This window comes from Corvus hawaiiensis, chromosome 30 (assembly GCF_020740725.1).
Source record: "Corvus hawaiiensis isolate bCorHaw1 chromosome 30, bCorHaw1.pri.cur, whole genome shotgun sequence".
Lineage (NCBI taxonomy): Eukaryota > Metazoa > Chordata > Aves > Passeriformes > Corvidae > Corvus > Corvus hawaiiensis.
The window spans coordinates 13676880-13689532 of record NC_063242.1 but is presented as its reverse complement, the minus strand read 5'-3'; the positions used below and the strand labels follow the sequence as shown (position 1 = coordinate 13689532).

Sequence of the window (12653 nt, the reverse complement as noted above, 5' to 3'; positions counted from 1 at the left end):
CTTATGAATTAATCTATTCTCAGTGACCAGGAAACTGCAATTCTGAAAGATGTTGTAAAAAGCCACAAATATAACCAGGGAAGAAAAGCACAACACAAACAGATGTAGCCACTATGCAAACATTTCACATGTTCCAGACATTTCCCAATATATGAGCATGCAATAAAATGAAATTCAGAGTAACTGTCAACTGTATTTGTTTGCTAGATTTCCTGGACAAGCAAATCATTATCAGAGATATGTAATGCTATAATCAGCATTATCTTTTACAACTGGAGATTTATCAATTTGGAGGAAGGCCTACTATCAAACTACAAAAGCAGGGATGTTATGTTTCACTGATCATTCCTTGCTGACCCTCTGCAACTTTAGTCTGCATTTTAAAAAAGCTAGACTAAAGTTAAAGGTTGAACATATACCTGCAACCTGGAATACATGACTGCTAGCACAAGAAGTTCAGTGTTCCTCAAATTACCTAGGAGCTAATTTCCCTAATAGCACATCTTTTAACAAACAAAAAAAAATTTAAAAAATCAACATAACAGTTTATTGAGTGGCATTAGTAAAGCTAGGAAAAAGACAGCACTTGTTTAGCATCTCTTTAACCACATAGTGTTTGGCATGCTTCAGCACAACAGGAGTCCAGAACACACCCACTTAACGGTTCAGGAAAGAATTTCCAGTCTCCTATGTAACTTCTGATCAAGGGACAGAACTGATCCCCACTTGAATACCACTTGGTACTTCAGTTTTAAGTTATGGTTCTGTCAAGCTTTATTAACTAATTAGTGGCTTGGAAACAGTAGACAGAGTATGTAATGTCTGAAGGGCCAGGCTTTATAACATTTTGCCCAAAAGGAGGCGATTAGTGTATCACTGACACACACACAGAGTCGCTTCAAGTTTCACTTCCTCTATAAAACACCTTCCAAACTAAAGACTTGAATGAGTTCAGAGAAGAGCTACACTGCACTGTCTATTCAAATTGTAAAAGTATCATGTCCTAAAACTCTTTATTTATGGAAAAGGCAGATTTACACAATCCTCATCCCTTTCTCTTCAGGAACAACTGATAGGAAACTCAGAGCTGTTAATTTCTACAGTTAATCTTAATGGTTGATTTTATGCTTGCAAATGTTATTCTAAAGTGTTAGAGTAAATAGAACACTACACTGTTGTTGATTTAAGTGATTATACATACTTTTTTCCCATCCAAAGGATTATTTACTAAGGCAACAAACTCAAAATGAATTAAAAAGTACTCTTTTTTATTCATGGTGGAGCTTACCCACTGAACCCATTGCCACAGGATATTATCAAAGCTAACACTGCAGCTTGGAATTAATGACATAAAAGAAATTAAAATACAGAACAGCAACCTCAATGTGACATTCAGGTTTTACAACTGCCTACTTAAGATAGGAAATGGACAGGTAAGACCCTCAGGAAAAGAGAAGTGCATTAATACAACCACATCCTGAACATAATGCATCAAAGGATATACTTCTAACAAAGACATGAAAACAGTTGATTTATCTGACAAAAAACCTCCCAGTACACCAGTTTCTCTCAGCAGAAGAATGAGAAGGCTCCCTCACTCACATTCCTGGCAGCAAAAGCTGCACTTTTCTCTAAAAACTTCATATCCACACACTACCAGCTTCTGACCTGCTTAGTTTCAGACACCTGTCAAGATGACAGAATGAAGACCTGTGATAATACTACAGAAAACTTTTACCCTAGAAAACAAAACTGGATTGATTTCATTACAAATATTGATCAATCTGCTGCAGCACAGGGAAAAAAATTATACAGCCTCTTACTAGCAAATTATATTTACAGTATCTTTATAACTGCCTAAAGATATTAGAAAGGCTAGTACAATCTACTGACTGCACAGACTTTTTCACTAATTAGAACTTGCTAATGTCATTCTTCACAGTGGAAAGCAAACAGCCTGTTTCTGAGAGTGCTTTAGTCTAACACATGGAAGTTGTTACTGATGCTCTTCAAGTGAAACATTATCCTTGAAAAAAGACACTACAGCTTCACAGTAGCTATAATTTCAAAGAGGAAAGACATGTAGAGAAGAAAATGTGGAGTGTGAACACTCAGCAGCTTTACATATCTGTAGAAAAGATTTTACTGCTCTGAGGGAGCATATAACTTGGTGTCCCTTTCAGATAACAATCCTTTAGAGGATACTTCTTTCCAAGGGTTCTTTTAGCAGCACCAGCCACTATGAAGTGGTCCGGCTTTTGCCAGCATTTGCAACTCTGCTACTCCAACAAACATGTTGGTAATTTTAGTGCTTAAGTGGTTAAAACTGTTGAACTCAGTCCCCCTGCCTGTTGTGTATTAGTAGTTGTTTCCTGCATTTTTGGATTTTTAGCAAATACCTGATATGAAAGAGCACCCTGGCTACACAAAAACAGGTGCAATAACAGTACCATTCTCTTCCCTTATCCCCATCAGAAATATCCACCAAAAATGGAGTTATCACCACATACATACAGGTCTGTCATTTCATGTTTTGATTTGACTGCCCGCATTAAAGAAAAAAAAAAAAAAAGAGAAGAAGAAAAAGGCACAGCGTTGTACCTGCAATTTAGAAGACAAGGAATTTCATGCATGACATGATTTTCATGAGCTCCAGCACAACAAATAAAGGATTCAAATGCTTTCCAATTCTGACAGTCACCAGGCAAACTGTCCACTTCCTCCAAGTAACTCTCTCCAGTCAGCTGTCTCTCACTGATTTCCATTCCCACATTCAATACTATCTGTGGAAATTACCCACCAGGCAAGCCCTAAGCCTGGCAAACTTCTAGGTTCTGGTTTTAGCTCATCTTAAAACTTAAGTAGATTCAAACCACATAACAGAATGGTAAGGATAAATAAGTAGAGAAGGTAAGAACTTACGGAGAGAAGTTTTATTCCTATTTTTTGTGGGATTCATGTTTAAATAGCTTTCCAGCCTGAGCAATAGAGAAAGTAGAGGTAGTCAACCTGAGATGGCTGTTACACAAGAGAGAGGGAGCACTGTACTTGCAGGGAGACTGCTGCCTCCCCACTCTCCTAAAAACTCTCTCCTCTGGGTCTTAATTGACCCTAGGTGGAAGCCACAGAGATTGCAACGACATTTGCTTTTTGTGCACAAGAACATCTAACCCTGTGCCTACAAGCCTGGAAAATGTTGCTCCTGCAAGGCTGTATGTATCACTCCCGCTTGACACCTTTCACCTGCTCCCACTGAACAAGGCAAAACTTCCTGTAATCAAGGAAGCCAGATTAATTAGTTTAAATCATTTGAAGAGGGGAAACAAAGCTTCCATTTTATCTGGTTTAGGATCTCTTGTGCAAACTGACATCTAAGTTAATTGCTTTTTCAGCATACTACCCACTAAGGGTTCCTAGACTTTTTGTTGCTGTGACTAATGCTTTTATGAGTGTTCTGGGACAACACCAGAGTTTTAAAATGTAATAGGAAGTCTATGTGAATCTTTATCATGCTGTTCCCTATCATTCTCTCAGTACATCATCATAAATATTCCCCAATGTCACCATAATGACAAAAAAAACCCACCAGCCTGATCCTTGTCTTCTTTTTAGTAACTGACCAATTTTAGAGCATAGTAAGCATGACTCTCCCCATCTACAGGAAGTTTATTCCAACTTTAAAAATATGTTGAAGATTTTTGATATGTATGTATACATTGTCACATGCAATGCCACTACACAAACTGCCCTCTACTCTGAACAGTCCTGCATCACAACTTGCTGTGACATCACCTGCAGAGACTGGCACATAAAAATCATTCAGTCACCTGAAAACTGCAACAAAGAGTTGTATTCCATGATCATTTCTTGAACAGCCACCTCCAGTGAAATTAATGAAAAGCACAAAACAAATAATAATTCAAGCACAGCATTGTTTGCTGCCTCCACAGGCTTGCCTTAATATTACAGTTATCCAATTTATTCTCTCTATAGGAAATGTGAATAGCAACAATTCAAAGCAGTAAAACACAGAGGGAGGTATTGGATTCCGAAATACACTTCAAACACGTAATTTAAGAAGCATTTTAGTACCTGGTAATGTAGTAATTCAGGTATTTCCCCTTCAAAATTTCCATTAATGTTTGTTAATTTGGGGATAAAAGATCACCCAAGCATCCTGGAATCTACCTTTTCCTTTCAAGGCAGAACATGGACCTCACTCCCACTGAGGCACTTCCAGCAAGTCAATATATGTATTTTTGAAAATACTGTCATGATTTAAGGAATATTCTCTGTAACATATTGTTTATATCCATATTGCTAATTCTGATTCATTCAATATAATTCTCATGAGTAATCGTTGCTGAAAGGAGAAATAAAAGAAATAAAATGAAGAAAATTAATTCCTGCTATTTACCAGGAGTTTAAGTATTCAGCTCAAAGGAAACTAGTGAAAATTTCCAAATAATATCTGAACTCTGTCACCAAAAAAATTCTAATGTATTTTCTTTACCTGCCATTGCTTACAAAACACTGATACCTGCACTCAACCCCTCAGAAAACCCCAAACTTTCTAGAAGCTTCTACAACTCTTAGTTCATCTGGGTAAAAATTCAAAAGTTCAGAAAGCAAGTGTAACTTCTGGGAAGCACTTGGGCCAGGCAACTACCTCACTGAAGCCCATTTGCTGATAACACACTTTCCAACAGCATCAGTCAAAACCCAGACAAAGTCATTCTCAGGAAACATGTCCCAAGCATTCTTTTCCCCAGGACCCCATTTAAAAATAACCATATTTTGCTTAAGAGAAAACTAATGAATTGTGTGTGAAGTAAAACAATTGGAAGCAGGGTAATTAAAAACTGTTATCAAGTAAGACAACTTTGTGGTTCAAGTCCCTATAAACCAAAGAAAGCAATTACCAAAAGATTGCTGTGATGCCTTACTTCAACAAAACAAATCACTTCTTGCATGTTTCAAGTACATATGAGCAACAAAAAAAGACAAGTTCACACCAAGGCTCAAGCTTTAAAAGACAAAACACAAAAAAGCCCACTTTCCACCACCAGTGCCAAAAGCTCCCTCTCCTCTATTTTGTTATTTGTTTTTTTGGCATTGTACTACTACAGCACAGAAAAATATCACATCGCAGTAATCACACTAAAAAAAAAATCCAATAAAGTACCCAACTCTCTCCGTTTTATTACAGAACAGAGTACTTTATTTGCAATAAGTTTCACATTACTGTAAGTTACTGTTTAAACTCTAGGATCACATTGGACTGAACATAAGATTTTTATCATGAAAATAACATGACAGGATCAACCTTGAAGTCATAAGCCTACAATCAGCTTTTCAATCTCCAAAGCCTTTCATTTTGTGTACGTTAAATTTCCTGTCTTCATCAGACACTCGAGACACACCATTCTTGAGCTTTAAATGGATCCATCTAGGCTTACCTGCACAAGATCAGACTCTTCACTGATAGAGATCCGATCCTAAAAATTCTTACAAGGAATTGTGTTTTCTCAGTTACATGGTACTCATCAGTGTTTGGAAAGTATTTCATTCCAGCAAACTGACATTTCTTCATAAATGCAAACTAGCATTAGTATTGCTTTTAGAAGTATGTAAACTTAAGGTATTTAAGGTATTAAGAACTAAAACTATTAACCATTTTAACAGTATTTAAAGAATCAGTTTTCAGCTTAGCAGATGTGTTATTTTTAATGAGTTTGCCACAGCTGCCATTGCCCTCCACACACCCAGTCAAAGCTCTCCAAACTCGTTACTTTCTAATCTTAGAAACAGAAAAGCAAATTCTACCATGATAAGAAACTGTAGTAGTTGAGCATTTTAAAATCACGCACGATGGATTCTGAACCAAAAGAACCACTGTATTTCCACCCTTTTGGCAGTGCCAGACACATTCCCTGCCCAGACAGGGGCAGGAGACACAAAAGCATCAGTCTTGCAGGGAGTCCTTGTGGCAGCTTTTCAGCTGCAGATGTAACCTCACTGTAAGCCATACAAAAAACCATCACTCTAAACAGCCTTTTCCAGAAGCCCATGAAACACTTCCTTGATGCTTTGGAAAGGAAGAGAGCACTGGCTCAAGAATAACTCAAGTGCAGATGCAAGGTAAGTGCAAGAGTGAAGCAGGCTGAACTATGCTTCACCCTAGTGAGGGCTCTGCTAAGAGCTTGTAAAGGGGAAAAACTAACACCTACAGACACAGTAAACTAAGGCAAGAGAAAAGCTGTTTGTCCATCTACCAATTCCTCTCTCAAATCCAACTGAACAAGATTGTGAGGTCCAAACCCAAAAGTTCCGCAGTGGGATTTCTTTTTCATACTCAAGACGGGAAGTGCCTCTTTCAGGTTTTATATTTCGATTAATCCTCAGATGAGTAAGATTTATGAGCATAAGCAATTCATGACAACATCAGTTCTCATCTGTGGAGGTATTACTGCAATGCGAAAGTACTTCTGCATTACTAACTATCGGGAATATGGACAGCAAAACCATTTTATCTGAACTTGTTTTGATACAAAAAGTCTGGCAAGAGCCAGATTGAGCATCTGACAGAACAATACCCCTCCTATTTTAATACCACAGCAAGATATTATATTATTAGAGTAATACTAAAAAATTTCACCTAAACACCATTTCTTTTCTAGAATCTTTTCTTCTCCCCACATCTTTCCAGCAAATTCATCCTCATCCATACTTCAATAATGTTTCATAAATTTAAAGAAAATAGGGGGCCCAACTGATTCCAAACCGGGGGTTAGCCCTATGCCTACCCCTGGCATTGAAAGACATGCCTGACACCCCCACACCTTGGTTTTGAGGGCTCCCACCACCTGCCCCACGCATTACCACCCAGCTCCTCCACACAACGGTGTTCCTGCACACCAGCACCAGACAGCTGGTTGCACAGCCTTAAAGCCCCTCATCTGCCGCCATGGATCTGTGGAGCTGTGGCCTTCCCAGCACCAGTGGTGGCCACCCGAGCTCAGGGCTGGGCACCTCAGGGAGGCCGTGGGCTCTGGAAGGAGCAGAAAGAGGGTGCAGGTGCTGGTGATGGTCTGAAAGGATGCCTCCATCTCACCCCTCATACAACCGTGATAAGAGCACCCACCATACAGCCTCAGGCAAAGCGACGGGGGGAAAGTGCATTTTCACTCCCAGGCCGCGAAAGCAGGAGGGCTGCACACCGCGAGGCACCAGGGAGCGCCCTGGGTCCCGCATGGCTCCGGCGAGGCTGAGGATGAGATGTGCGTCCTCCTTCCCGGAGGAGAAGTCGGAGGCAGCGGAGGACACCTGGAACCAGAGTGTCGGGCAGCTCTCGGGCAGGGTGGAGGGAAAGATGCTGAAATAGAGAGGCGCTGGCCGGGCCACCACAGAGTTAATCAAGGGCAAAACCCCGGGAAGGATGCGTGTTTCGAGGGCCGCTGGGCAGCCCAGTCGTGGAAGAACGGCGAGGCCGCATGGACAGTGGGAGCCGGCCCCGGCAGCCCCGGCGTTCGGCGCCCGCTCCGCGCGGCCGGGAAGCGGCTGGCGGCGGCCCGGGACCAGCCCGGGAGCCCCGCGGCCGCCGCGCAAGGTACGGCAGGCACCGCTCCGCCGCCCGCGGAGGATGCGCGACGCGGGGCTGACCATCGACGGGTTTCTCTCCGCGCCGTGCCATTCCCGGCCCCCCTTCCCCGGCTCCCGCCCCGCAGCCCTCCCCACCGCTCCGGCGGGCACCAGCCCCGGGCGAGCCGCCCTCCGCAACCGCGGCTTTCGAGGCCACCCCGTCGTCCTGCGATCTAACGGGCAATCGGGACGTATTCAGAGTTTTTTCAATTTGTGCGGAGGGACGGATTAATATTAACATATTCACCCATGACTGGACACCGCAGTTCTCCATCCAAAAATAATTCGTTTCTTGGACGGCCGCCTGCTAAGTAACGCGATTTAATAAACTTAAATTTCTCTCTCTCAAAAGTAAGGAAAATCGCCCTCCTGAACATCTCCGTAAATTTGAGAACTGCTCCTTCTAAAAGACGCTCATTCTTCCCTTTACAAAGTACCCCCGAAACCCTAACACGGAGGCTAATCCAGCCTGCCTGGAGGGCAAGCCCTGAATCCTCCTCTCTTCCACGCCTTGCCCGAGGATGCGGGACGACGCGGGACTCGGGAACCAGCGGCAGCTGTTCCGAGCGAAGAGCCGCGGAGCCCCGCACGCCGGTGCCGCGGCAGCGAGCAGAGCCCCGCCACACGTGCGAGCCCCACACCCCGGGCGACAAAAATTAATAACAACAACTAACATGTAAGAAATTAGGGGCGAGTTACGAAGTTTAAAGTTTCTTGGAGAAAGAGCGGAACGGGGGAGATGCCACGAGGAAGGAGAGCGCAGCATCCCGCAAGCCGCCGGCCCCGGCGGGCAGCGACGGCGGTCCCACGGCCCCGGGACGCGCACCCGCCCGGGGACCCAGAGAGGGAGGGAGGGACGTACCGGCAGTCAGGCACACGGGCAGGAGCAGCCGGAAGGTGAGCCCGCACACCACCTCGCTGGCCATCGCGGCGGGCGGGGGTCGCGGCCGGCCGGCCGGAGAGCCGTCCCTCTCTGCGCGCCACCGCCGCTCCTAGGGCCGCCCGTGAGCGGAGCCGCCGCGGTGGCGGAGCATCGCCCGTCCCCTCCTCGCCTCGCCTCGCCTCAGCCGCGCCGCCTCACGCCTCCCGCCGCATCCCGGCGGCAGCCCATGCAAGCAGCGCCGCGCCGCACCCCCGGCCCGGGGCACGCACACGCCCGCCCCCTCGGGGCTCCCCCCACGGCCCTCCCCCGCTCGCCCGGCAGCACGGAGCGGCCGCCCCGACGGCGCGGGCCCAGCCGGCGGCACCCACGGACCGCCCCGAGAGGGAATTGCCCCGCGCCCCGCCCCGCGCCGCCGGGGCCGGACCGGTCCGCGCCTCCTCTGCCCCCGCCCGGGCTGCGCCCCCTCCGCGGGGACCGTCCTGCCGCCGCGCTGGGTCCCGTTCTGCACTGAAAACTTCCCCGGTTTTCCCTAACGCCTCTTTTCGTGTTGGTTTTGAGGGGGAAGTTAACAATTTTTTTTTTTTTTAATTTTTTTGTTGTTGTTGTTCACGGGTTTTTTTCTTGATTGGGGAGCGGTTTTCTCTAATCTGTTCACTTCCCGCCCCCCTCCCTTTTCAGCAGCCCATTTAGGTCCACAAGAACATTGTTGCCTTGAAAAAAAAAAATAGACCTCCGGTGGCTAGAATGTCTTTGACTTTTCTGGAAAGCTTTTTACCCTTTAAAATACGATCCTGGTTAGAAAGTGCTGTGGGTTTAAAGGGACTGCTTCAAGGCCCAGCTGGTGTGTCCCTGTATGTGTACGGAATGAACCTCACAGGCAGGGTTGAAATTGTGATGCTGTAATATAGAAAGTTATTAATGTTGTTATCAATACAAATAAAAATGTGTTTCATTTTTGGCAAGGTATTGCAATCCCTCATACTTAAGTGAGGGAAGTTTAGACTGAACATCCTCTTCCTGCAGGTAGTGCTTTAGGTAACTTCACTCCTGTGCATGATCTGGGGTAAGACAAAGCAGAAGTAGTGACCCTGTGGTCCTTGGCATAATTTCTCAGCCCTTCTTCCTGGTGAAGGACCTCATCCAGTCTTACTTCAGATGTGAAGAGTCCTAGGTTTTGCTCTTTTAAGTCTTGTTTCAATGTTTGTTTTGGGTCTTTTTTACTCTTATAATTACTTAAGCATATTTTGGTTTCCTGTGCTTTCTAAAATTATTTTCATATCCTTGTTGCAGAGAAAAATGTTTGCAAACATGAACGTGACTCACAGGAAAATACAAAGTGTCTTTTAAAGAAAAAAATAAAACTATGCATTTGAGGGGTTCAAATGACAAGTGCTGAGCCATGCAGACATCTGATTTTTGTTTTATGAAAAATGGCGATTATTCAGATATTCGAATATTATGTAACACGCTAACAGAATCTGATACAAGTATATTTGGGAAGTAAAGAACTCTAGACTTACATATATGAAAATGCTCAGGAAAGCTAAGAAAAATCAGCTACAGACAGTAATTCCATGTGCCTAATGGGTCTGATAAAGGGAAACCTATCACCAGAAACTAAGCCTCCTTTGAGGAGGTACAGGCTGCTCACAGGCAGTGCGTGGAGTTAAGATGTAACCTCTATCTCTCTTAACAGAGATTGTAAGGAAGCCCAGTTCCAGCAGGATGAATGCGACGCCTCAGCTCGGTGTCTGGGCACAGCCTGTGGAAGTTGTTCCCTCCCTTCCCACATTCAGGCCCAGTGTGGCTCACCCACACATGTCGACCACGAACCAAGCCTGGGTATGTGGTTGTCAATCTTCTGGCACAGGTTTCTGTGCACATCAATCTTTGTGAATACACCTAGTGATGGTGTCTGTAGGTGGCAGAACACTAGGATCAGTGAGTGCTTAATCTGCTAAAGTATCTGATCAGCCTGTGGTAAAGTCAATCCCAGCATTGTTTAAAGACCACGGGATCTGTCTCGAAAATTTAAAGTTACTAGGAAGCTCTCCTTGCCTTGGAGGTTACAAAGCAGCAGTTAATAGCAGTCTCTGTGTGTAGGATACATGCATAGCTGAAACATTCTGTGCACTTCGGCAATACTTCTTCAGATATTGATTGGGCTTGGAGGTTTTTTTGTTTTGTTGTCGTTTTTATTTTGTTTTTGAGATTTTCAAATTCACTAAAGCAAGGGTAAAGTATTTATTACCTTTATAGTACAGTTACAAAATTCTTTACTTGGGGAAGCACTGATTTTATGCTGATGTTTGAGAAATAATTTGCCAGTTTTAAATACTTATCACAGTATGAAAAGAGGAGTTTAAATACACTTATTGCCTGGCTCCTTACGTTTTACCAGACTGCTCATCTACTGCAAAATCTATGCAGCCGCAGTGCCACCTTTTGGCTAAAATGTTTTTCTTGTAAGTAACAACATCGCTTTCCCTCAACTGCTGGAGTTAACTGTTTCAATACGCAGAATTTTGAGAGAACACCGAAACATCCATTGTCCAGCCGCACACCTCTGGAGTGGCAAAAAGTATAAAAAAATACATGAAGCCTTACCAAGAATCATGTATGCCTTCTCTAGTTCCACTGTTGACAGAAACAATAAATGCATTAACTTCAAAACTGGAGAAGCACTTCAGCCAGCATGGAAGAAACAAAACACAGGACTCTGACTAAAATATAGAAAGAGAAACTTAATTATACAGATAATACAGAAAGAGAAACTGAATTAATGGGAAAGGGTTTGTTGGATTAAGTGTACATAACAGAGAACAATGTCTAGAAGTAACCCAGGAGCTTATTTAGCTGATGCCAGTTTTGCAAGTGACATAATATAAAATGAATATAAATGAATAATGAATATAAAGCAGGAAGTTTGCTTTTTCCCTAACGGCATCCAGCTTACTGAAATCACACTGTGGGCCACACAGTTTTCCTCTTTCCCTCTGCAAACCGCAGGAAACTGCCAGATTATGTGAGTCCTTCAGCATCCAGTAAATGTGCTAGCAGTGGATGCAGCTATCTCACCATCTACCAGCATTTCTTTCCCTTACTTTCAGCTCCAGGATCTCAGCCCCCCAGGTGTGTCATACCCACCTTAGGTGAAAACATTTTAGCACTGGGGAGGTTGATGAAGCCTTAATAAAGAGTGGGAAGAAGATGTTACTTCTATAAAATAACAAACTTCAGCCATGAAAAGAATTTGCTCTACCTCACCTTGTCACCTTCTCTGTAGTGATAACTTGGGGTTATTTTGGAAAAATGTTGCTCCTACTTCATCCAGTACACAAAATCACTGGCAGTGAATAGAGTCAGAGGCCAAGAAAGTTACTGGGGGGGGGAAACAAGTCCGGAATGTATTGTGTCACTAATTCCATTAGGTAGAATATAACCATTTAGAACTGGGGGTTGAAGTTGACTGTATTGAGCTGACTGACTCTTTAAAACAGTGCTGTTGAGAAAAACAGCTTCTAATTGCCTGAGCTTTCTTGTTTGTTTGAATCATGAACTCATGGCTTTGTTCTAACATTCACAGACTCTGAATAATATAAACAAGGGCTTGTCTAAGGATACATGTATATATATATATATTACGTGATCACACAATCCATACAGTTGGCAAGCTCCATAAATGAGTGCTAAACTAGCTGAAGAAACAAAACTCCTCTATATAAAGAGGCAGCAAGGCATTAAGTTCCACTGAGAGGCAGGAGAAGTTACTGAAGCCTTTTCAGGGCAGTTACTGCTGTACAGTGCTGGTTTATATTTGTTATTCTTACAATATGAGAGTCCTGCTTTGGGGACCTGTGGGGAAGGAAATGGCTTTAACATTTGCAGTGATGATTAACTAGCGTGTTATGTCTCTTGATCCATGCTCCCTAAGAATACATGAAAACATCCTGCTCCTCGTACCTATTCTCCTCCTGCTCAGCCCTGTCAGCAGCTGGGGGAACAGCCTGCAGTGGCCCACCAGGAGTCAAGAAATTCAGTTTTTAAGCTTAGTTCACATTCAGCTCTGACTGAAGCTGTTATTGTTCACTTCCAACACGAAGTTCAGCTAAACTTCAAAATAATATTC

The 12653-nt window shown here is 43.6% G+C and overlaps 1 protein-coding gene across 3 annotated transcripts in view; it reads right to left on the bottom strand.

Annotated features, from left to right (window-relative positions):
- Positions 1–8713, bottom strand: part of PIEZO2 (piezo type mechanosensitive ion channel component 2) — a 298259-nt gene extending 289546 nt beyond the window's left edge. For all 3 annotated transcript variants that reach the window (XM_048289530.1, XM_048289532.1, XM_048289533.1), the window contains exon 1: positions 8504–8713. In XM_048289530.1, the coding sequence (XP_048145487.1) occupies positions 8504–8567 (64 nt within the window). In that variant the 5' untranslated portion in view covers positions 8568–8713. The remainder of the gene's footprint in view (positions 1–8503) is intronic.
- Positions 8714–12653: the final 3940 nt, after the last annotated feature.